This window comes from Aulonocara stuartgranti, assembly GCF_965226115.1.
Source record: "Aulonocara stuartgranti genome assembly, chromosome: 8".
In the NCBI taxonomy this organism is placed as follows: domain Eukaryota; kingdom Metazoa; phylum Chordata; class Actinopteri; order Cichliformes; family Cichlidae; genus Aulonocara; species Aulonocara stuartgranti.
This window is the reverse complement of record NC_138959.1, coordinates 28,681,352-28,707,411: the sequence shown is the minus strand read 5'-3', so window position 1 is coordinate 28,707,411 and position 26,060 is coordinate 28,681,352. Positions and strand designations below refer to the sequence as shown.

At 44.0% G+C, this 26,060-nt stretch overlaps 1 protein-coding gene across 6 annotated transcripts in view; it reads left to right on the top strand.

Annotated features, from left to right (window-relative positions):
• Positions 1-26,060, top strand: part of myo15b (myosin XVB) — a 126,915-nt gene that overhangs the window by 35,526 nt on the left and 65,329 nt on the right. For 5 of the 6 annotated variants that reach the window (XM_082543878.1, XM_082543877.1, XM_082543880.1 and 2 more), the window contains 5 exons: positions 4,419-4,544; positions 4,621-4,698; positions 23,195-23,343; positions 23,696-23,741; positions 24,570-24,694. In XM_082543878.1, coding sequence (XP_082400004.1) covers positions 4,419-4,544; positions 4,621-4,698; positions 23,195-23,343; positions 23,696-23,741; positions 24,570-24,694 — 524 coding nt within the window. Of the gene's footprint in view, positions 1-2,155; positions 2,471-4,418; positions 4,545-4,620; positions 4,699-23,194; positions 23,344-23,695; positions 23,742-24,569; positions 24,695-26,060 lie in introns of those variants that run through there. The other variant, XM_082543881.1, reaches the window with a different exon arrangement.

Genomic DNA, 26,060 nt, shown 5'->3' with positions numbered 1-26,060 from the left:
AAATCACCACCGATAATGATATTATGGTCATTGTATTGTGAGACAAGATTGAATATTTTACTAAAGAAGTCAGGGTTGTCAAAATTAGGGGCATAGATGTTCAAGAGGACTACAGGGGTGGAGTTGACTGTACCTGTAACAAGTATGAACCTCCCACCTGGATCACATATCTGAGTTTTGAATATAAAAGGAATAGTTCTGCGAACAAGAATGGCAACCCCTCTCGCCCTGGAAGAAAAGGCGGACTGGTACACCTGTGACACCCATACCGATCTTAATCGCCTCTGCTCTGAAGGTTGGATATGGGTCTCCTGTAAAAAAATTATATCAGAAGACAGAGATTTTAAATGCGAAAATACTTTACCACGTTTAAGAGCTTTGCCCATACCCCGACAATTCCAGGTCGTAAAAGTGATGTGGCTCATCCCCAGCTTAAGTGAGTGGATGGTGTACGACGATGTGGAAGGACAAAATGAAGGCTTTGAGGTTTGACAAATAAAGAGCTGGCACTTACATCAAAAAACAAAAACGACACATATTTAGAAACATGTAGACCCCCCCCCTCCCACCCCCACCCACCCCACAAACCGCAGAAAAAAAGATAGCGGAACACCCCCAATATCCAACAGGGAGGCAGCCGGGAACCAGGGCCAGCCTGACTGAACGCTAATACTCAAAAAAAAATACCATGGAGCCCCGTGCGCCCCACATATAATCTATTTAACAAACCTGAAAAACAAAATTGTGCACCAAGTACGAAAGATCCAACTCAAATATCTAGATGGACATAAAACTTTAACCGTTGCAACAAAACTGCAAATATGCAGAAATGAGACAGAGCATACAGAAACGTGCATATTCCCAATATCACAACGTAACACAAATACTGTAGAAGCAAAACCCAATAGGCAAAATAGGCACTGTACACCGTTTCAGTGCGGGAAAGACATGTACTCTACAGTATGTAAATCACAGTATGCAAACCAAAAAAACCTTGATATTGCGCATTGATCAGCTGAGGACAAAGATGTTGGATCAAAACATTCAACATAGCTGGGTAGAGAACATTACTGCAGAAAATGCGCAAATATGTAAACATGTCGTGAAATTAGTAAGTCACTTGTGAATTATTATTCATTTGCAGAGCCAATGGAGTCAGCAAACCGTGCAGCTTCCTCCAGCGACATAAAAGTCTTCGATGTGTTGTTATATTCGACATGGAGCTTTGCGGGAAAGCGAAGAGAGCACTTAGCACCGGCGTCAATCAGCCGCTTCCTCACACCACCAAAGGCCTGCCGCTGCGCCGAGACCTCCGCAGTGTAATCAGGAAAAATGGAAACTCTGTCTCCGCGGTACGGCAAAGGAGACCTTTGCCTGCTGAGTCGTAGTATGTCAAACACATCACGGTTGTTGTGGACTTTAGCGATGATGACACGTGGCCGTTCATTGGGCTGTGGCTTCGGTCTCAGGCTACGGTGGGCTCGGTCTATTTTTATCGGCCTGCTGAAGTTCTCACGACCCAAAAGCTCTGGAAGTAGGTTAGCAACGAAGTCGGTAGGGCTGCCTTTCTCATCCCCTTCCTTAACTCCAGCAATCCTCACGTTGAGTCGGCGAGAGCGCCCCTCCAGATCGTTGATCTTAGCTTTGAGGAGAGTGTTAACCACCTGTAGCTCTTTGCACGATGCTTCCAGCGCTGCTAATCGGCTATCGTTAGCGGACATAGCTTCATCAAGGTCTTCAAACCGGCGCTCAGACTCATGATATTTCTTCTGGAGAGAAGTTAGCGTTGCATCAATTGCATCGAGACGGCCCTCAACAGACTTCTTCAACCCGTCCACGAGCGAGGTTATTTTGGAAAGCTCAGCTCCATGGTTAGCGATAGCCGCTAATATGGCATCATTACCTGCCGCCGACTGGCTCGCCTTGGACGTATCCCTCTGGCTCTCATCTTTCTTCGGCATGATGACAAAAGATCGGCTCCGACAGTCCGCGAAACAGATTTTAAAACTACCCAGCTAGAAATAAACTTAAAGTGCAACTTTATGAGTGAGAAGGCACGGAGAGCACAGAAAACACGTCTACTCCATAGCTGCACACGAGCGCCCCCCACTGTCTGAGCACTTTAAAGACACCTGTCCACCCAACAGTCAGTCAGACTCCAACTACTACGATGGGCAAGACCAAAGAGCTGTCAAAAGACATCAGAGACAAAATTGTGGACCTCCACAAGGCTGCAAAGGGCTACGTGGCAATTGCCAAGCAGCTTGGTGAAAATATATCAACTGTTGGTGCAATTGTTAGAAAATGGAAGAGGCTAAAGACGACTGTCAGTCTCCCTCGGACTGGGGCTCCATGGAAGATCTCACCTTTTGGGGTATCACTGATGATTAGAAAGGTGAGGAATCTGCCCAGAACTGCACTGGAGGAGCTGGTCAATGACATGAAGAGAACTGGGACCACGGTGTCAAAGGTCAGTGTCGGTAGAACACTACGCTGTCATGGGAGTGTCCAAATTCATGGGCTGCATCGTCCTGAGGCCGCATTTGTAGGCCGATTACGTCACAGCAACGTGACGAAGGCTGTCCAAATTCGTAGGCTCCTCCGAATGCAGCCGACAAATGTCTCCTCCTTTTCCCCGAATTTGAAGGATGGGTTGGGTGTGTCCTTCGTGGTCCACCATATCCCAGAATTCATAGCGCGGCCCAGCCAATTCCAGTCTTCAACAATGGCGGCTGCTACTAAGTTTTTAATATTACTCTTATTACTCTTTCTGGGTCACAAAATAAAGTTTTAACATATTTTCAGGTGAGAATGTAGCTACGTAAACTTCAAATATCTGCTCGGTTCACCAAGATATCACACATTTGCAAAAGTGTTCCGACATTTTCGGAGACGTCTGCTACCCACCAGCTCGATAGCTAGCCAGGAGCTTGAGGGTCACTGGAGCCGCCGAGAATGGCTCGACGAAACTCCCGGCACATCATTTTCAGCTCTTTGCAGTCTTTCGCTACTCAAGTTAAACATAATATATAAGTCACGTAGATAACCTAAAAATGTTATTGTTGGGCTTTTTTCAGTATTTTATTTGTTTGTGAGTAAATCGGTTTGGCTGACATTAAAGTTATTAGATTAGATTAGATGAAATAAAACTTTATTAATCCCCCGGGTGGTTTTGACACAGCTGAAGTCATGCTTTGCATGGAAGGTTCCCCTCTCAAGTCATCACATGTCCAGGGCCCTTCTGGGAGAAAGTCATGTGGTCAGATGAGACCAAAATAGAACTTTTTGGTCTCAACTTCACTCGCTGTGTTTGGAGGAAAAAGAAGGATGACATCATCCTTTGGGGGTGCTTTTCAGTGAAGGGGACAGGGTGACTGCACTGTATTAAGGAGAGGATGAATGGGGCCATGTATTGTGAGATTTTGAGCCACAACCTCCTTCTGTCGGTCAGAGCATTGAAGATGGGTCGTGCTGGGTCTTCCAACTGACAATGACCCAAAGCACACAGCCAGGATAACCAAGGAGTGGTTATCCTGTAAGAAGGATATCAAGGTTCTGCAGTGGCCTAGCCACTAGTCTCCAGGCCTAAATCCAATCCAGAACTGATCCGGTATTAAACAGGACTACAACAGTTCAAAATCACGACTACTTAGGACTTAACCAAAACAGAACCAGTCACATCCCACTCACATCTAGTGAGGTATGTAAGTCTGGTGGACACATTGCAATTCATGGTGAAAGAGGAAGAAGGAGCTTGTTACTCTTAAAAACATCCCACTGTAAATAAAGCCAGGTATGAAATAAAATTACTTCTCACAGCGTGGCATAGTAAGCAACTTAAATATAACACATAAAATTCTGAGAAAAATAATAATGAAGCATTTAATTATATAATAAACTCAATTATGCAAAAATTATATAATAATATTGCAAACTGTAATATGGAACATAAATTAATATTCTAATCCATTCAAATTAAATGTGACAACAACAACAAGTTACAAGTGCAACAGGCTACAAGGCTACAAGATACATGACATATAGCACATACAGTGCAATCTTCATAACTGTTTTGTCCGGTGCTAGCTTGCACAGTGTGTGCAAGCAAGAGGTGCACGCTAATACAATCAACACTGCTGTAAAGGGGCCTCTGCAGAGATTCCACAGAATTGCCTGGAATAACCAGTGAATTGTGGGATAGTTTTTTGCAACCAGAGCAGTTGCCCTGGTGACTGTTAAAAAGAATCCAGGTAAAAAGGCATTCACATTAGCTTCATGTTTCAAGGTGCTCCTATCTTTTGTACACAATCTCTAGTGCTTTTTCCTTTTTCTCTACATCTCTGTGTTGTTGTTGTTTTAACTTTAAAGTAAAGCATAATTGTTCTTCTGGGATGGTTGTGGGGGTATGTCCCTGACAGGCCACTGACCACACATTCCTCCAGAAGTGCCACTACCATCATGGAAACAGCCCCTACTATGCCAAGCCCAGGAACCCTTTGCCAGTCTTCACTATTTACCACTATGCTGGACCTGTCACTTATCAGGTATTGACCACCCTGTTATATACAGTGTGCGTATTAATGTTTAATTTAAAAAAATAATGTAACCATCTTTTTCCAGGTTCATCATTTCCTGAATAAGAACCACGACCAGTTTAGGACAGAAGTGGTGGAGCTATTTGCCAGGAGTCGCAGTAAGGTAAACCACGTGACATTGGAGTCAAACAGGGTGTATATACTACCCAAGTATGGCTACTCTCTACTTGTAGAGAAATCACACAGCAGCTAAGAGTAAGTTGAATATAAATGAAAAAAAAAGTTTTAACAAAAAGAAGAAAATTCTGGCTCATAGTTAATTTTTGCATAATGATCGACATAGGCTGCTTATAGTCATGCTCATTCCTTTTTAAGGTACCCTGGAGACACTGTCGTTTGTGTACTGTTCCATGTTTCCTGATTTTTCCATTGTGTGTGTGTCTGTCTGCCTTCACACGCATGTGAACTTTAGTAAAATGCCATTATTCTGAATTATAGTTATTATACTGTTTTTTGGGAAATTACGTATTTCTCACAAATAACTCTAATCTGCTACAACACTTATACTGACTTATTGGAGTTGTTGTGTTACCCCCTCCTGTCAATGAGGAGGCGTAACACAAGTGGGGGCTCATCCAGGATCTCTTTTCCAGAGCTGTGGACAACTCGTTTGTTTGATACAATGTTGTATAGTGCCTTGTATTTAAGTATTGGTTTTGATTTACAAGATTTCATTCATGCTCCAAGTTATGAGAAAGTGGAGTTGTGTCGTAAGGATGACTTGTTGAGCATTGAAGCCCACTTTCATATTCCGGTGAAGAAAAAAATTATGAGTACTATCTTAGAAAAATTAGTTGAGTTAAATATCCTGACTGATCCTGATGTTTGTGATGATGATGCTCCTTCTGTTGAGCTAGGTGTCTCACATTTAAAGGAGGAAGCGAATTCTTCAATTCAATTCAATTCAATTTTATTTATATAGCGCCAAATCACAACAACAGTCGCCTCAAGGCGCTTTACAGGGAGTGCAGAATTATTAGGCAAATGAGTATTTTGTCCACATCATCCTCTTCATGCATGTTGTCTTACTCCAAGCTGTATAGGCTCGAAAGCCTACTACCAATTAAGCATATTAGGTGATGTGCATCTCTGTAATGAGAAGGGGTGTGGTCTAATGACATCAACACCCTATATCAGGTGTGCATAATTATTAGGCAACGTCCTTTCCTTTGGCAAAATGGGTCAAAAGAAGGACTTGACAGGCTCAGAAAAGTCAAAAATAGTGAGATATCTTGCAGAGGGATGCAGCAGTCTCAAAATTGCAAAGCTTCTGAAGCGTGATTGTGGTGTTTCGACAGAAGAACGGAGACGGCTTGGTTTGTAATGGAACGTATATATTCAGCAGTAGTTCGCCATTTTACATCTCACCATACACTTCACTTCTTCTCTCCTTCCATCATCCTTAGTCACAGAGCCCCCTACTGGTAACTGAGTATATGTTCATATTCAGTCCCCCTTGTAAGCAACCCTTCACCATCTTAGCAGTGTATGTAAACACAACATCTCTCCTCATTCTCACAGAATTCTACTACCTCAGTATTACTTACTTAGCATGGCAACATTACTATTTGCACAGAACATTATCAGTAGTAAACTTTGCAACCAGACAGCATTTTCAATACCTATTTCACTTATAACATTACTGGGTGTTTGAACTATACCCGTGATCTTAACATACAATCTTGTTATGGTGCCTAAATAGTCCTTTATAATGAATACTTGTACCGTTAAGGTTACTGTAGTAACTTAACAACCTTAAGTCACAAAACTCACAAATAAATCACAGTAAATCAATCCTCTATTATACTTGGACCTCAGAACTAGCAGTATGGAACTTAACATTAGCACCCAACAGCTCAAGCGTGTTTTTTTCACTTTTTTTTTCTTTTCATTTTTTTTTTTTTTAAACTCATTTCATAACATAATCCTTGGTCCAAGCTGGTAACTGTCTCGGTCTGTTAGGAACAGAAGGTCTTTTAGGAGTTTCTCTTGTGTTATTTTCAACCTCGTCACCAGCCTGCAACGGCTCAGCATTCTCTGCGCGGCAGAGTGAGAGACGGGCTGCATTCCATCTCTTTCCATCACTCAAGATGAAGGTGCTCAGTCCAGTCTGTTGCTGCACTGACAGTGGATCAGTGAACTGTCTCTCTCCCTTCCCCACTCGGAAAGGTTTACGTATCCGCACCCTGTCACCGACCACAAGCTGGGGAGGTTTTGCCCCCCTCTTTGCATCAGTGTAGCGTTTACTCTTACGTTGCTGGTGAGAGACTCTGGCCCTGCATTGGTCATACTGTCCTGTGTCTTTGGGAAACGGCAGGACATTTAGCTTTGTTCTCATGGGTCTCCCTCTGAGAAGCTGGAACGGAGCTGCTCCAGTCGTTGCATGAGCTGTAGCACGGTAATTCTGTAGCATCTCTGTCACGGCGGGCTTCCACAGCTTCTGGGACACCTGTGCAGCCTGAACACAGTCCTTCAGCACTCTGTTGAATCTTTCAACACACCCGTTCGCTTGAGGGTGATACACACTTGTTCTGATGTGCTTGATGCCCCTTTCCTTCAGGAAATCAGCAAAGGCAGATGAAGTGAATTGTGGTCCATTATCTGTGGTAAGCTCACAAGGGTTTCCCTCCCGTGCAAAAACTGAAGACAAGAACCTAATCACAGTGTCTGTAGTAGCTGATGAAATAAAGGCTACTTCTGGCCATTTGCTGAAGTAATCGACCAGTGTGATGGCAAACCTGCAGTCCTGCGACCCGCGGTCAAAAGGTCCAACAATGTCAACGGCCACATGCTGAAAGGGACCATCTGGAAACTGAACCGGCTGTAAGGGAGTAGGAGCAGTTTTGGCCGTTTTGTCACACAATTGACAGACTGAGCACGATGACAGAATCGCATGGACTTGAGTATCCATGCATGGCCACCAGTAAAGCTCTCTGAGCTGCTGCTTTGTGCGAACTATGCCCTGGTGACCTTCGTGTGCGAGGCATATCACCTTTTCCCGCAGGGACCTTGGGACCACCAGACGTGTCCCCCGGAAAACCAACGGTGATTCCACAGCAAGTTCATGTCGCACCAGGAAATACGGCTGTATCTCAGGTGGGAGAGACCTTTTCACCTTAGGCCAACCTGAGCGGATAACCTGTTGCAGCAGAGAAAGGTCAGGGCAGTCCTCACATTCAGCTTTAAAATCCGTCAACGGTGTCGCTGTCAAGAGAGGAGAAACTTCAGCTATCTCCAAGAGAAGGTCTTTTTCAGCATCAATGTCAGTGCTGGAGTACATCAGGGGAACCCGTGAGAGGCAGTCTGCGATGACATTCTGAACACCAGGACGGTACTGCACATCATACTGAAAACACATCAGCCTTGCAGACCATCGTGCGATTCTCATGCCCGCTCTGTTCATACCTTTGGTGCTGAGAAGGGTAGTAAGAGCTTGGTGGTCAGTACGAAGTGTGAATCTGCGGCCCCATACATATGTACGCCATCTTTCCACCGCCCAGACACAGGCTAACGCCTCCTTTTCTGTGGTGGAGTACTTTCTTTCAGCAGGAGACAGTGTTCGGGAGGCGAACGCCACAACCCGCTCCACTTGATCTGGATGTAACTGTGTCAACACAGCGCCTAGCCCATAGTCTGATGCGTCTGTGGTGATAAAAGCAGGTAAGTCAGGGTCATAGACGGCAAGTGCGGGACTTTCCAGAAGGAGTTTTTTCAGGTCACTGAAGCTCTCACGCGCTGCCTCGTTCCACTGGAGTTCAACTTTGATGTCTGTTTTCAGCAACTGTCGCAGTGGTTCCACCAGTGTAGCATAATCTGGAATAAATTTACTGAACCAGGATGACAAACCCAGGAACGAGCGCAATGCAGCCATATCCTTTGGAGCAGGAGCCTCGGCAATAGCAGTAAGGTGATGTTGGCTTGGACGTAGGCCTTCCTTTGAGATTACATGGCCCAGGAATGTGATGTGTGACTGGCAGAAGGAACTTTTCCCAGCATTAATCTGCAGGCCGACATCTCTGAGACGTTGGAGAACAGCTTGCAGGCGTGTATCATGCACCTCCTTTGATGTTCCGTAGACGATGATGTCATCCAAGTAGTTGCGAACACCAGGCAGATCTTTCAGGACCGTTTGCATCATTTTCTGGAACGCCGAAGGTGCTGATGCTAGGCCAAATGGGACACGTGTGAACTGGAACAGTCCCTCATGAGTGATGAAAGCAGTCAGCTTGCGGCTCTCCGGATGCAAAGGTAATTGGTGGTATGCTGAGCTGAGGTCAATCTGGCTGTAGTGAGTGGCACCTGCCAAGTCAGAAAACAGATCCTCCATATGAGGAAGAGGATGGCAGTCAGCAATAATGCTCTTATTGGGTTCACGAAGGTCAACACACAGTCTCAACTCCTTTTTTCGCTTTCTGGCCACGACCAAAGGACTCACCCACTCAGCTGCATCGATCCTTTCAATTATGCCAGCTTTGAGTAAGCGAGAGAGTTCTGCTGACACCTCTGTACGTACACTTAATGGCAGGCGTCTCAGCTTTTGGCGTACAGGCCGCACATTGTTGTTTACCTGTACTTTATGGATGAACCCTTTAACACATCCAAGTTGAGCTGGTGGAATAGGATCAACATTGTACACAGCAGACTTCTGGTTAGACGAATCCGGCTCATCTGCAGTTTCATCCTGAATACGGTCCACTTTGCCTCCGACGATGCAGACGTTCAGTGCTCTAATGAGGTCGAGGCCTAATAGCGGGGAACCAGCTTTGACAATGTAGAAGGAAGCAGGAACTTTTTCATTCTGTGCATGCAGTGCAACTGATGCAGGCAGACAACCCATCACAGCCAACTCATCTTTAGCATAAGTAACTAGTTTGACTTTAGGTCGCACCAGTGAACAGTCTGCAAAATACTGTCTGTAGATAGTTTCTGGCAGAATAGACACAGAAGCTCCAGTGTCTACTATCAGCTCTACTGTCTTAGAGCCACCTTGTACAGTTTCAATGTCGACAGTGCAGGTAAGCTTATCTTGAATAGCTGCCATCATTTTAGCATCTTGTACGCACAGTACTGCCAATTCTGGAACCACTACTTCTCTCACTTCACTGACTGACGACTTACATACCTTGGCAAAATGTCCCTTTTTCCCGCAGTTATTGCATTTTGAAGAAGCAGCCGGGCAGTTTTTATCATTAGCTAAGTGCTTGTGAGAACCACACCTGAAGCACTTCCGCTGCTGCTGCTTTGAACCTCCCCGTTTGCGTTGGTCTGGAGTGCAGCCTTTAGCGGGGCGAGGTCCTCTCCTCTGGTGAGAGTGGGAATTTGCCGCGTCGACTGTCTGAACAGGCGCGGTCGGACACGAGCCGGGTGTGGAGAGTAGAGTAGCGTTTTTGACTGCTGCTTCTACCTGGCTCGCAATAGTTAGAGCCTTATCCAGTGTGAGTTCATCCTCCAGTAACAGTTTGTCTTTCACAGCGCTGAGATGAGCATTGGAGATCAACTGATCTCTTATCATTTCACTTTCCATTTGTCCAAAGTTACAAGATGAAGCTAATGCTCTCAGAGCCACCACATACTGAGAAACAGTCTCATCCGCTCGTTGAATACGCTGTCTGAATGTATGACGGCACGCCACGACATTCACTTTCGGCACAAAGTGCTTCTCTAGTGCGCTCATGGCGTCAGCATATGTATCACCTTGCTCCGGTAAGGTGTAGAATAACCGCTGTCCCTCCGGGCCCAAGCAGTGTAGCAAAACAGCGCGTTTCCTAGCATCCGGCCATGCGTCTCCCGTGGCATTGATTACTAGCATGTAATTGTCGAATATTTTCCGCCATGTAGTAAATGGAATCGGCGGCTCACCCACATGTGGAAGAAAAGATGGTGGACTCGGAACTGATGCACTCATCCTCGTCGCCAATTTGTGGTGTTTTGACAGAAGAACGGAGATGGCTTGGTTTGTAATGGAGCGTATATATTCAGCAGTAGTTCGCCATTTTACATCTCACCATACACTTCACTTCTTCTCTCCTTCCATCATCCTTAGTCACAGAGCCCCCTACTGGTAACTGAGTATATGTTCATATTCAGTCCCCCTTGTAAGCAACCCTTCACCATCTTAGCAGTGTATGTAAACACAACAGTGATCATCGAACAATCAAGCGTTTCATTCAAAATAGTCAACAGGGTCGCAAGAAGCGTGTGGAAAAACCAAGGTGCAAAATAACTGCCCATGAACTGAGAAAAGTCAAGCATGCAGCTGCCAAGATGCCGCTTGCCACCAGTTTGGCCATATTTCAGAGCTGCAACATCACTGGAGTGCCCAAAAGCACAAGGTGTGCAATACTCAGAGACATGGCCAAGGTAAGAAAGGCTGAAAGACGACCACCACTGAACAAGACACACAAGCTGAAACGTCAAGACTGGGCCAAGAAATATCTCAAGACTGGTTTTTCTAAGGTTTTATGGACTGATGAAATGAGAGTGAGTCTTGATGGGCCAGATGGATGGGCCCGTGGCTGGATTGGTAAAGGGCAGAGAGCTCCAGTCCCACTCAGACGCCAGCAAGGTGGAGGTGGAGTACTGGTTTGGGCTGGTATCATCAAAGATGAGCTTGTGGGGCCTTTTCGGGTTGAGGATGGAGTCAAGCTCAACTCCCAGTCCTACTGCCAGTTTCTGGAAGACACCTTCTTCAAGCAGTGGTACAGGAAGAAGTCTGCATCCTTCAAGAAAAACATGATTTTCATGCAGGACAATGCTCCATCACACGTGTCCAAGTACTCCACAGCGTGGCTGGCAAGAAAGGGTATCAAAGAAGAAAAACTAATGACATGGCCTCCTTGTTCACCTGATCTGAACCCCATTGAGAACCTGTGGTCCATCATCAAATGTGAGATTTACAAGGAGGGAAAACAGTACACCTCTCTGAACAGTGTCTGGGAGGCTGTGGTTGCTGCTGCACGCAATGTTGATGGTGAACAGATCAAAACACTGACAGAATCCATGGATGGCAGGCTTTTGAGTGTCCTTGCAAAGAAAGGTGGCTATATTGGTCGCTTATTTGTTTTTGTTTTTGAATGTCAGAAATGTATATTTGTGAATGTGGAGATGTTATATTGGTGTCACTGGTAAAAATAAATAATTGAAATGGGTATATATTTGTTTTTTGTTAAGTTGCCTAATAATTATGCACAGTAATAGTCACCTGCACACACAGATATCCCCCTAAAATAGCTAAAACTAAAAACAAACTAAAAACTACTTCCAAAAACATTCAGCTTTGATATTAATGAGTTTTTTGGGTTCATTGAGAACATTGTTGTTGTTCAATAATAAAATTATTCCTCAAAAATACAACTTGCCTAATAATTCTGCACTCCCTGTATATTGTAAGGTAGACCCTACATCAGGGGTGGGCAACTCCAGGCCTCGAGGGCCGGTGTCCTGCCGGTTTTAGATGCATCCTTGATCCAACACAGCTGATTCAAATGGCTAAATTACCTCCTCAACATGCCTTGTAGTTCTCCAGAAGCCTGGTAATGAACTAATCATTTGATTCAGGTGTGTTGACCCAGGGAAAGCAGCCCTCTTTCCCCAGCTGCTTGGGGTCTGCCGGGGAACAGCTAGCGGGGCCTACGCTATCTTCGGCTGCACCAGCTACAGGGGCCTGGCTAGCTATGGGTGAATGAAGGGTGCGAAGCCGAGTCTCCAATTCAGTAATCCTGGCCTCCAGAGCTGCAAATATGCTACATTTGTTACAGATATCATTACTGCTAAAGGAGGGCGAGGAGTAACTAAACATCTGACACAATGAGCAAGAAAGTGCAGGAGGGACAGGTGAAGTAGCCATGGTGCTAACGAGTCGGCTACGAGCTAAGCTAAGCTAGCGAAACAGTACAGAGACAGTGAGTGAATGCTTTGGCTATAAATTAGGTAGTGAGTACACAGAAAGTGTGCTTCGGATGAAGCACGTGAAGATTATACTATGAAAGAAGAATGTATTTGAAAGTTGTTAATTAAATTGCTAAGCAAATAAGTTACTCAGAAACACCACTGTGTTTGAGCAGGAACAGGAAGTGATACTCTACCGCAGAGTGAGTGAACACCAAATGGTCAAACATATGTTAAGTTTACATCTGAGAAGGGAGATCTTATAGACAAGTGGGCTACTTCAAGAGAAGTGACGAGAGACTCTCTTCACTTCAAGAATCTCTTCGCCAGTTAATCTTGTTGGAAGATTTTAAGAATCTATCACCAGAGAAACTTGTAGTTTTTTTTTTAAAAAAAAGAAAGAAAATTAACCAAAAAAAGAAAAGAGACCACCGAGTCCACAGATTTCAGGCTCAAAGGGAGAGAGTTCCAGAGTCTGTTACAAAAGCTCTGTCAACTTTCGTTTTCAGCCTTGTATGTTTGAAAACCAGCAAGCCCTGATCACATGATCTCAGTGACCTGCTGGGGATGTATGGCTGTAAAAGATCTCTGATGTATGTTAGTGCTTGTCCATGCAGAGCTCTAAATTTCAAAGTCATTAATTAACGTGGACTCTGAATTTAATGGGGAGCCAGTGCAGCTGGATCAGCAGGGGTGGGACATGAGAGTACTAGGAAGACTTGGCCAGAAGGTTTGCAGCAGCATTCTGAACAACCTGCAGACGTTCCAAGGAGGTTACATAAACAAGTGAACAAAGAATTACAATACTCCAAACAAGATGAAACAAATGCATGTATGACAATTTCCAGTTCTGAGCGTGACACAATGGGAGTCAGCAGTATTTCTCAAGTGATAAAAACAGGAGCAAACCAGAGATTTAGCACGCACGTCCAAAATCAGAGCTGAGTCAAAAGTCACAACGAGGTTCCTCCGAGGTTCACACAAATAAGATGCAAACCAGTCCAAAGCAGACCCTGATAATACCACCCAGTGTCTCAGCCCATCTAGCAGAATGTGATGGTCAACAGTATCAAAGGCAGAGGTCAGGTCCAACATCAGCAAAACAGAGCATTCTCCTGCAACACGTCTAATCAAGATGTCGCTTGAGACTCTAAGAAGTGCAGTTTCAGTAGAATAAGCTCTACGAAAGCCAGATGGGAATTTATCCAGAATGCTTCATCCAGAACAGCTATAAGCTGCTTAGCCACAACCTTTTCTAACATCTTAGCGATGAATGGTAGTTCTGAAATTGGTCCAAAACTGCTAAGCAGAGAAGCGTCAACCTTGGGGGTTTTTTAACAGTGGGTGAATGAGAGCAGGGACCTGACCAGAAACCAATGAGGTAACAACTGTAAGCACACAGGGACGGATAGACTGAAAGACATTTTTAAACAAAGATCCAGGTAAAATATCAAGAGAGCAGGAGGATGCTTTCATCAAATCAACTAATTTGACTAACTCAGTCTAACTAAGGACACAGGTAAAAGTCTTTCTAAAATAACAGGTCTAGCTTGAGTTGGAGCAGAGAACAGAGACACAGAAGGAGAACTATTGCTCCTCACATTGTGAAATTTTCTTTCTTTGTTGAAAAAAATCAGTAATCTTCATTTGAAGGAAATTGGGACAGCAGGTGGAGCATTAGCAACAATATCACTAATGGTGTCAAATAACACCTTGGGGTTACCTCTGCTCTTTCAAACTAGGTCTGAGAAATAGGCAGGCCTCGCATCTCGAACTGAAGTGTAAAAGTGTAAAAAGAAACTAAAAGGTCCTTTAAATGATCGCTCAACTTTATGACAACAACGCTTTAGACAGAGAATGCTGTCATTTATCCAGGGGGACGACTTTGAAACAGGAGCTAGTCTGGTTTTGACAGGACATGTGGAAATGTAAAGACAAGAATTATTTAAAAAAATAAGACTTTAAAGTGTATGACTCTTAAGTTCCCCTCCGCGAATCGCTACCTTATCGTGCTGGATGGGTTTGTGTGTCCCAGGGATCCCAGGGACACACAAGGGCTGAGGGCTTTTGGTAGGATCTCCCATGCCAAATTGGTCCTGGGTGAGGGACCAGACAAAGAGTGATTCAGAAGACCCCTCTGAGAAGAACATCGGGTTACCGGGGCCCTGCCCTGGAGCCAAGCCCGGGGAGGGTGCTCAAGGGCGAGCATCTGGTTTGTCCAGGAGGCACTGTAGGGGTCGGGTGCATTGTGAGCCAGGAAGGGGTGGAGCCGAACCCGAATACGGTATTTGGAAAAGCACAAATAACGTGTTTTTTACAAATAGTTCTTTCGAACAAATACTTTAAAAAATATTTCTATTCGGGAACAAGAAAAACTTTATATCAAAAAGCTGAGTTTCCTTATGAGACCGCAGTGCATGCCCAGATGAGTGAGTGACGTGTGAAAGAGGTGACTGACACGGGCTGTTCCACACAGCAACAGAGAGGCTCGGCTGAGCGAATAAAGGCTGAACTGCATCACTATTTTTGTTGAATAGATTTTTTTGTACCTTAACTGGGTTCCGGAGGCAGTTTATAACTTTCGCAAAGATCGGGAGATTTTTCCATTGCCCTGCATCACTGACGACTGCAGTCGGGTGCTCGCATGTTCGTTCTGTTACGTAGCTCTGTTGCTCAGTAATTTACAAATAGGCTGTTGACAGAGTAACGTTTACATTCGGTTTAAAAACCTAAAATGATGTTTGTGTAGTTGTGTCGAATTTTATGCACTTGTGGGAGTTATATGGTACGTTTAACTTAGTTTAAGTTCGTTTTGCAGACAGCAAGATGTAGGCTATAGACTAATTAGCATAGCTTCCCGTCACTCATTAACTTAGCTGAAACTCCCCACATGGATTTGGGCAATCAAATAGAAAAGAGTGTTGCTATGTGGAAGCATTTTACAGTCAGTACTGCAGATGAAACCAAGGTGAATATATATATATATCAAACATATATATATCAAACATATATATATCAAACATCTGTCAACATCTGCTATGCATAACCATATGCACTTAAAGCATCCTCTCCTGGTACTGGCCTCACCTCAACGCATGGCTTGGGCTCTGGGGCCAGTCTCCAGAAGAGGGGCTGGACTCTGTCTCAGAACTTTAAAAAAAAGTTATAAAACAGGATATAAAATAGATTTAAACAGTTTTACATCCATTATACATTCAGACTATTCTCCAGCCTGGTGACATGAAGAGTTCGATTTATAAATGATAGAAGTGTAATTTGTCTTTTTCATTTAACAACAGGATGCAGATATTATTATATCACATTACAGCAACATCCATCCTGAGGAAAGACAAGTAAGGGAGAAGCAAGATGTTTGCAGAAACCTCCTCCTTTCATCACATTTGTCCTGTGCCAGATGTTCTGTTGACCAAATGAGACAGACATCATGTCAGAAAAATTTGGAGGACTGAAGTTCAATCTTCTTCAGACCTCCAACATATACCCGCTCCAGAAAAGCCCACAACTTTATAAAGATAATAAACCTCGTTTTGTGTAATATTAGAAGTACTTCAGATTATCCCTGGACAGGCACGGACGCTCTTGACTTTTACATAATGATGCTATTTCAGTCCTTTAGAAAATTAGACTTAGACTTAGACTTAGTTCCTCCTACGCCGGGCGGTGCATCGGGCAGCTAGTGTTCTCCATCGATGTCGGTCAGCAGCAACTGCTTCAGCTTCGTCCCAGGCAATGTCGACAGTTCTCAGATCGTCCATGAATGTTCGACGCCATGTGGTCTTTGGTCGGCCTTGCTTTCGCTTGCCAGTGCGTGGACGCCATGTCATGGCAATCTTAGCTGGGCGATGAGGGGGTAGGCGTAAAATATGGCCCGCAAAGCGGAAGCGCCTTTCTGCAACAACATCGGCTAATGGGCGGGTGCCTGCTCTTCGTAGGACCTCCTCATTTGTTATTCGGTCCCGGTAGGAAATTCTCAGGATTCGCCGCAGGCCACGTTGTTGAAGCACGTTCAGGTGTTGAATAATTGCACTTGTTGAGCGGCAGGTTTCACTAGCGTAAAGTGCAGTAGGGAAGACGATAGAGTTCAGTAGTCCAAATAGGTTGGAGACGTTGCAGGACACCAACTGCCTTCCCTACTCTGGCGTCGACATCCCGATCAGAGACCCCGTCATTCGAGATGATGCTGCCAAGATATGTAAAATTCTCTACCTCTACAGCACGTTGTTGGTTGATCATGACAGGAATGCGGGCACATGCATAGCCAACTCGGAGTACCTTGGTTTTTTTGGCGCTGATTCTTAATCCAACTTTCGTCGCCTCCCTCTGCAGGGCCGCGGTCAACTTTTGGAGGTCTTCCTGAGTCGAGCCCAGCAGGCCGATGTCATCTGCGAAGTCCAAGTCAGTGAGATTACGCGCTTCGTGCCAGGGCACACCGATGCCAGCTTGGTCAACTGATCGTCGCATGATGAAGATAAGATAAGATGGCGCCGAGTATGGCAGCCTCGTCGCGAGCTCCCCCAAGCAACGGCTTTCTTCTGTGTTTAATTTTACTTTTCCTTTATTTTTTCACGAGCAGCACTTGTCTCCTTGTGTACGACCGACAAACCTTACTGGACATAAAAGACGGTCTTTCTTATAACTTTCCGGAGTTCAAGTTTTGCAACACGGACGCTCCGTTTGCAGACCCCCCATTCATCTCACCTGAGACGCCTTTGTTCTCTGGCCCTGGAGGCCGCAAACGCCGACGCAGAGGGAGAAGTTCTGGCGTTCTGGTTCGACTGAGACGGCGCACTTACAGACCACCGTTACCCAGTTTATTACTGGCTAATGTGCAGTCTCTGGAGAACAAGCTGTGCGAGCTTCGGGCACGGCTCTCATTCCAGCGAGAGATGCGGGACTGCTGCGTGATCTGCCTCACAGAAACCTGGCTATCGGACAAAGTACCGGACTCCGCAATACAACTGCCGGGGTTCTCTGTGCACCGCGCGGACAGGTCACAGGATCTTACTGGGAAAAGCAGAGGCGGTGGTGTATGTTTCATGATCAACAACAGCTGGTGTGATTATGCGAACGTGCACCCGGTCAAATCCTTCTGCTCACCGGACCTGGAGTACCTGATGATTAAGTGCCGGCCATTCTGGCTACCGAGGGAATTTACAGCAGTGATTATTACGGCTGTTTACATACCCCCACAAGCCGACACTGACCGTGCACTCAGGGAACTGTACAGCGCGATCAGCAGTGAGGAAACCGCACACCCAGAGGCAGCGTTTATCACAGCCGGAGACTTTAATAAGGGAAACCTGAAGAAAGTCTCACCAAAACTCCATCAACACATCCTTTTTAACACACGTGGAAACCGGCTACTCGACCACTGTTACACCTCTTTCCGGGATGCGTACAAAGCCCTCCCCCGCGCCCCATTCGGCCAATCAGATCACTGCTCCATCCTGCTCCTGCCCGCCTACAGGCAGAAGCTGAAACAGGAAGCTCCAACCCGGAGGGCGGTGCACTGTTGGACGGACCAATCGGAGTCCGCGCTGTGGGACTGTTTTGATCACGCGGACTGGGAAATGTTTCACGTGGCCGCCAGAGACATTGATGAGTACACAGACTCAGTCTGTGGATTTATCAGGAAATGCGTGGAAGATGTCGTCCCATCCAGAACAGTTAAATCCTTCCCAAATCAAAAACCCTGGATTAACGGAGATGTTCGCGCGGCACTGGCGGCACGGAACACCGCCTTTGCCTCCGCGAACACATCGGACTACAAACACGCACATTACCAACTCCGGAAGACGATCAAAGCAGCCAAACGTGAGTACAGGGACAGGGTGGAGCAACAGTTTGACAACCCTCGGAGTATGTGGCAGGGACTAAACACGATCACAGACTTTAGAGGGAAAACCAGCACACCGCAGACCACGGCCTCTCTGTGTGAGGATCTAAACGTATTCTACGCTAGATTCGACGCAGCGAACACCATGAGACCGGACAGTGTGCGCACCGCGGATGACGTCAGTGCGCACACTGTGTCTGAGGAGGATGTGCGGAGGTGCTTCAGGAAGGTGAACGCACGCAAAGCTACTGGTCCGGACGGGATTCCCAGGCCGCGTCCTCAAGTCATGCGCGGCTCAGCTGGCTGGAGTGTTCACGCACATCTTCAACCTTTCCCTCTCTCTGTCTGTAGTCCCAGCCTGCTTCAAAATGGCCACCATCGTCCCTGTACCCAAATCCTCCACCATCTCCTCATTGAACGACTGGCGACCTGTAGCCCTGACCCCCATCGTAAGCAAATGCTTCGAGAAGCTGGTCAGGGACTTCATCTGCTCTGCACTACCCGACTCACTGGACCCTCTACAGTTTGCATACCGCCACAACAGGTCCACTGATGATGCCATAGCCCTGACACTACATACTGCCCTGTCACACCTGGAGAAGAGAGACACGTATGTGAGAATGCTGTTTGTAGATTACAGCTCAGCATTCAATACCATCGTTCCCTCGAAGCTGGACAGGAAACTGCAGGATCTAGGACTGAGCAGCTCCCTCTGCAGCTGGATCCTTAGCTTCCTGTCTGACAGACGCCAGGTGGTCAGACTGGGCAGCATCACCTCATCCCCCATCACACTGAACACTGGTGCTCCACAGGGGTGTGTACTGAGCCCTCTCACTCTCACTCTACACCTACGACTGCACAGCCACTAACAGCTCCAACATCATTGTGAAGTTTGCGGACGACACTACAGTGGTGGGTCTTATCACCAACGGTGATGAGACGGCTTACAGGGAGGAGGTCAGCGCCCTGACCCACTGGTGTCAAGACAACCATCTCACCCTCAACGTCGCAAAGACAAAGGAGTTGATAGTGGACTTCCGGAGGTGCAGAGAAGTACACACCCCCATCACCATCAACGGCGCTGCTGTGGAGAGAGTGAGCAGCTTCCGGTTCCTTGGAGTACATCTGGCTGAGGATCTTACGTGGTCAGTACACACAAACAAAACAGTGAAGAAGGCGCAGCAGCGCCTCTTCTTTCTCAGGAGACTGAAAAGATTCGGCATGAGCCCCCGCATCCTCAGGACCTTCTATCACTGTGCCATCACCACCTGGTATGGCAACAGCACCGCCTACAACTGCAAAGCTCTCCAGCGAGTAGTGCGGTGCTCTGAACGGATAATTGGAGGTGAGCTTCCCTCCCTCCAAGACATCTACAGGAAGCGGTGCCTGAGGAAAGCGGGGAGGATCATCAAGGACTCCAGTCACCCCAGCCATAAACTGTTCAGACTGCTTCCATCAGGAAGGAGGTTCTGCAGCATCCGGTCCCGTACCAGCAGACTGAGAGACAGCTTCTTCCACCAGGCCATCAGACTGCTGAACACGTCATAGACACCTCAGCTTCACTACTGGAACTTCAACATTGTGCACTCCACACTGTATATAAATGCCACTTGTTTTGCACATATTCAACTCTGTATATTTTATATATCTTATTATTATTATTATTATTATTATTTTTTACTATTTAATTTGTAAAAATGTGTATACACACACACACACACACACACACACACACACACACACACGTAGGAAAATATTTAGTATACACATCCAGAAATGCATACACTATTATATATTGTACATATATTTATTAGTTTCAGGTTGGCCATTCTTGTATTTTGCTCGTTTGTGTTGTTGTGTTTGCACATCTCTGTTGCTTGTGGGGCTCGCACACAAGAATTTCACTCGCATGTGCTGTGCCAGTGTGCCTGCACATGTGATGTGACAATAAAAGTGATTTGATTTGATTTGATTTGAAGTCAATTACCAACAGGAAGAGGAAAGGGGATAGCACGCATCCTTGTCGGACGCCAGTATTGATCTTGAAGAAATCTGTGCAGCCGTCCTCCGTCCGGACGCAGCAACGGGAGTTTGAGTAGAGACAACGAAAGGCATCTACAAACTGCTGAGGGACTTCATAGTGGCGTAGGATAGCCCATAGAGTCGGCCGGTGGACGCTGTCAAAAGCCTTCTCGAAGTCAATGAAATTAATAGAAATCTTCCTTTGGTATTCCAATGTTTGTTCAATGATCATGCGGAGGGTGAAGATTTGCTCGACGCATGACCGGCCACTCCGAAACCCAGCCTGCTCTTCTCGCAATCGTTCGTTCACTGCGTGTTGTAGCCGATTCAGAAGAGCGAGGCAAAACACTTTCCTGGGTACCGACAGCAACGTGATGCCCCGCCAGTTGTTACAGTCACCCAAATCACCTTTTTTTTTAAGTTTGATGATGGTGCCTTTTGTCCAATCATCGGGTACATGTGATGTTGACCAGCAGGCGTTTAGGAGTCTTGTAAGGGCGGCTTCAAGATGGGGTCCGCCATGCTTCAGCATTTCGGCGAGGATTTCGTCCAGGCCTGCTGCCTTTCCACTCTTGAGGAGTCGGATCGCTGTCTTGACTTCAGTGATGCTGATTTGTCCGATATCGGCAGGAAGAAGATCCATGGTCTTCAGCCTCGAACCGTTGGGGTGGCTCAGGTTGGTTCAGAGTATCGCGGAAGTGTTCGACCCATCATTGGTCTTGTTCAGCTGCAGTAAGGAGGACACGTCCATTTTTGTCTCGGCTTGGAACACCGCGGTCACCACGAGTCCCAGTTAGATTTAGAAAATTTATATATTTAAAATATATACAGTCAGGGAAAAATGATTTGAACCCCTGCTGATTTTGTAAGTTTGCCCACTAACAAAGAAATGATCAGTCTATAATTTTAATGGTAGGTTTGTTGAACAGTGAGAGACAGAACAATATCAAATAAATCTAGCAAAATGTTTTTCAGAAAAGTTATAAATGAATTCTCATTTTCATGAAGGAAATATGTGTTTGATCTGCAATCAATGAGCAAGCTTACTAGCTCCCATGAGTGTTTTTTACAGGTAACGAGCTGATACTGGGAGCCTTCTCAACTCGTTACCTCTTTTTTTCTTTCCCTCTGGTCCACTTGGAAAAATAAATCTGTTGGGCATTTTTTTGGCCTTCAGACAATAATACTGTTTGCTACAGTGCTGGACAGGACAGGCAAAATAAATACATAAATGATAAATTGATCATTTCTTTGTTAGTGGGCAAACTTACTGCCTGTAGTGGCTGTCTTCATCACTATCCATGGGTCATTGTAGGGATCATAAAGGAGTACAAGTACTTGGGGACCATCTGCAACAGCCACCTGAGGTTCTCCCCAACTCTGAGGTCAACCTGAGAAAGTTCCACCAGTCAATGTACCTCCTTAGAAAATTGAACTCCTTCTCTGTCAGTAATAACATCCTACTGACCTTCTACTACACCATTTAAAGTGCCATGTCATTTTCTGTGGTCTGCTGGTTCCATACCATAACCCTGCAGCACAACATTGTCAAGTTGTGCTCTAAGAGTATTTAACTTGCAGCTCCCTGACATCTTCAACGCAGCAACTCCACCCCAAGTCACTACTCCACAGACTCCCCCAAAATGGGACATTTTGCCATCATTTTTATGCCATGGGAGGAAGTAGAACTATGTTGTCCATCTTTTATGCAGTCATTGTTCTAATAATGTGATGGAGCCAAGTAATGATTTCTTATTTTGTTTTCCCCAAGGTGGATGTAGCTTTTGATAGTAATGGAGATTCTAAGTGATGCTATTAAATAAAATGAACAAAGCTTGATTCACTTCTGTGTTACCAGGCTATGAGTTTGTAATGGATGGATGTATTGTTCAAATCTTCAGTTTGTTTTATATCATCCTCAGTTTCATATCAAAAATTCAAAAGAAAAAAATCAATTTGCTAATAATTCTGATATTTACAATAACTGGGCTGCTGATGGCATATCTTTGTCTAAAATAAGGATAGTGACTTACTATTCATAAAAACTGACTATGGCAGTAACACAGCTGTGAAGAATTGTTCACGGTCACATCCTGTGGGTGTGTGGGTGAGAGTTTGACACTGAGTGTATCCCCAGTCACTACTGTCCATACAAAAATGCAAGATTGCAGGGACATTTTGGCTTTGCTTTTGCACAGTAAGTAAGGAGTAATGGGAACAGTGTCCTCCATCTTTTATACAGTAATTGGCTGCAACACGTTCATCCATAAAATTAGCAGTTTTCTGATATTTAATTTTAACAGATTAAAGTCGGCTGCACTGAGAGATAAATTTAAACAATCTTATTGCTAGTTTGATATTTACCTTATTGTTCCTTAAAAGAGACAATGCACCCTTAAAAGTGGTCAACATCCAAATGTTCTGATACTCATCACTGTCTATCCTCACTCACTGCCCACCTTTCTTTTTCATCAGATGCTAGATATTATTCCAGGATCCTTTTAGTTTATAACCAAATATCAACAAAGTCTTAAATTCTTTTTTAAAGGGCATAACTGATAGAGCTGACCAAATTTAGTCCAATAAAGGACATCTTTGGTGTTCTGTGGGTGGTGTAGGCTCTAACTAAAAGTTATGAGACAGGTGGCTTTCCAACTGAGGGAACACTTTGTGTTTAGATATAAAGCCTATTCTTATAACAGTTCTCACCAGAATGGGTGAGAATTACAATGTTCTAAGATTTAAACTGTTTTTCATATGTAGAATCAAGTACCTACAGATAAATTGCATATTTTATAGGGATATTTACATTATAACTTTTATATGGCCACAGATGGTGTCAGAGCTGTTCCAGAAGGTTCAAGACAGTTATGTTCAGCAGACAGAGTTGGGCTGGAAAAGAAGGGGCCAGCGCCAACAGTCCACTACTGCGGCTTCGCATTTCCTCCAGTCCTTGACTGAACTTACCACCCGCTTGGAGAGGTACCAACAGAGGAAATTGGCTGATACAGAGCATCATTATCAAATCTGTGGATTTGTTTGGAAACCAGCTCAGTATCATCAGAAGGGATACTTTTTCACTGCTTGTGTAGAAAATACAGTTTTAGCAAATGGTTCCATTCATAGTGCTGTCAAATAGTTTTGACAGATTCATTTGATACAAGTTTAGTTATGATTATATAGCAACTTTTTTTGACAAGTAAACAAATGGTAAACACTGATGTCAACACAAAACATAGGATTTATTATTAAAAACATTTGCAGTTCAGGCTTTCTTGATTTTAACTCTGCCTTTAGGAATAACCTGTGACTGTATTTTTCTTTGATATTCTAGATGCAAAACTTCCTTCATTCATTGTCTGAAGCCAAACTATGTCAAGGTAACAAGACCAATTTTACAGTAATACACATATTTCTTTTCCATTAACTTGTGACATATGTGTAATGTGGAACAATTTCTACACTGCCCTAAGTCATGAGGTCTAAATAATCACTGAGGACCCTAACCCTAATTCTAACCCTATTTAGAATAATGAACAAAAAAATTGAATTCGGTTTACTTTTTTCCCTCAAAAAGTACTATTTGCTTGTCTAGTAATGGTTTATGTTAGGGTTAGAGACTTGGGTTGGTATCATTATTACTGACAGCTCAGGGCTCAGAAGTTTAAAGAAGGTCAACAATTTGAAGATGAAACCTGTGGATTGGGTTGCCATGGAATTACACTAGTTGTTCCTAGGTGTGTAATGCTTAGATTGAAATGTTGAGAACTGGGACCATGAAACCAAGATGCCAGTTTTTGTCAGCTACTCTGCTGTTTACCAATATGTAGCAGTAATGCTTGTATGACCATAATAAATAGGTTTTTTGAAGGACATAGTTTACATTTACAGTAAAATTTAAATAGACCTTTTCCGTTTTTCATTCACAAGACATGCCATCACATCACAGATGTCATCACAGTTCATTTTCCAGATTCTATTAATATTTGGTTCCCAGTGGGAGCCAGATAAATTGGGTTCTGAACCTTTTTTGTTTTTCTAGAAGGATTCAGATTTAGGATCACAAATCGGAACAAAACATTGGTACAATGGATAAAAATCTCTTAAAGTAGTATTATGACATCCCTTACTATTCATGAAATTGGAGATTTTTTTTAATTACAAGACAATGTAAAACCATGTGTTACTTCTCACATGTTTCTTATCAGCTTCCTGGTATCTTTGATGTGGACTATGTGTCAGCACAGCTGAGGCATGCGGGGTTGCTGGAGACCATCCACATCCGGAAAGAAGGTTTTCCAATAAGGATTCAGTACTCCTACTTTGTCTCAAGGTGCTGCAAACATACATACAGTGCTGAGCTCATTGCTAAAAGATAGTTTGCTTCTCACTTTCCTCCAAGCAGATGATCATTCATGAACGTTAATGTAGCTCAAACTACATGCAACTATTCACTCTTTTCAGTTTAAATTTATAAACAAAAAACAAAAATTTCAATAAAACAGTGGTGTGAAAAACCAGAGTAAAAAACACAAGTGAATCTAAGATGAATGACTGTATTTTTTAAAATAAAAATAAACAAACAAAAGAAAATGTGAAGGGAGAAGTGGGTCCTGAATGTTATTCGGCTTCCAAAATGGGGAATAACAAAAAATTTGAGAAACACTGCCATAAACATATGCAGAAAGCTTATTGTTGACAGATTTAATCCATTTGTCAAAGACTAAAACTAAAGACATTGAATTTTTTGTTTAGTGTCTGTTAATCATAAGAACTTTGGCATGCACTTAAGTAGGATTTTTATTATAGGACTGTTACTTCTATCCATCCATTCTCTTCCTCATATCATTACTTGTATTTTATTTTAATTAATGTTGTACTCGTAAATAATCTAAAAATGTCTTCCGCCGCTCCCAATTTTGGTATCACTTTTTAAAAAGCTGTGTCCCTATTTTAAACCTTTTTATTAATCAGTTCTGATCTTTTTGTTTTCATACCACATATTTAGTGATGACATGTGTCAGCTATTCTCTTGTTATGATCTAATATAATATTATAAACTACTAAATTCCATGTGTTAAGTGAATGTAAATTCCATGACTGTAGTTTCCTTAAACACTAATTTCCCTCCAGGTTGCCTCGAACCAAAGGTTCTCCATAAATCTTAGCAAATTTGAAAGTTCCTGCTGTCTCCATGAGAAATAAAATGTAAACATTTTTTAGGTACTGGCATCAAATGATCGATAAGGATTGGTGGCAAATTAAATCTGATATGTTTAAATCACGTTCTGTTCTGGAGGGCTGTGGCTCAGGTGGTAGAGGGGGTTGTCTCCCAATCTGAAGATTGGTGGTTCACTCTCTGGCTCTTTAATCTGCAAGTACCCTTGGGCAAGATACTGACTGCAAGTTGCCCCCTACACTGCAAAAACTCAAAGTCTTAGCAAGTATATTTGTCTTATTTCTAGTCAAAATATCTCATCACACTTAAAATAAGACAAAACCAGCTAAAGAGTAACAACTCAGTAAGATATATGAACTTGTTTTTAAACTGTGGACCTTGAACTAGAAAATTTTCACTGTTCCATCAACAGATTTTTCCTCTTAGATGTTACTCTTTACCTGATTTTGTCTTATATTAAGTGTGATTAGATTTTTTTTTTGACTAGAAATAAAACAAATCTACTTGTTAAGATTTTGAG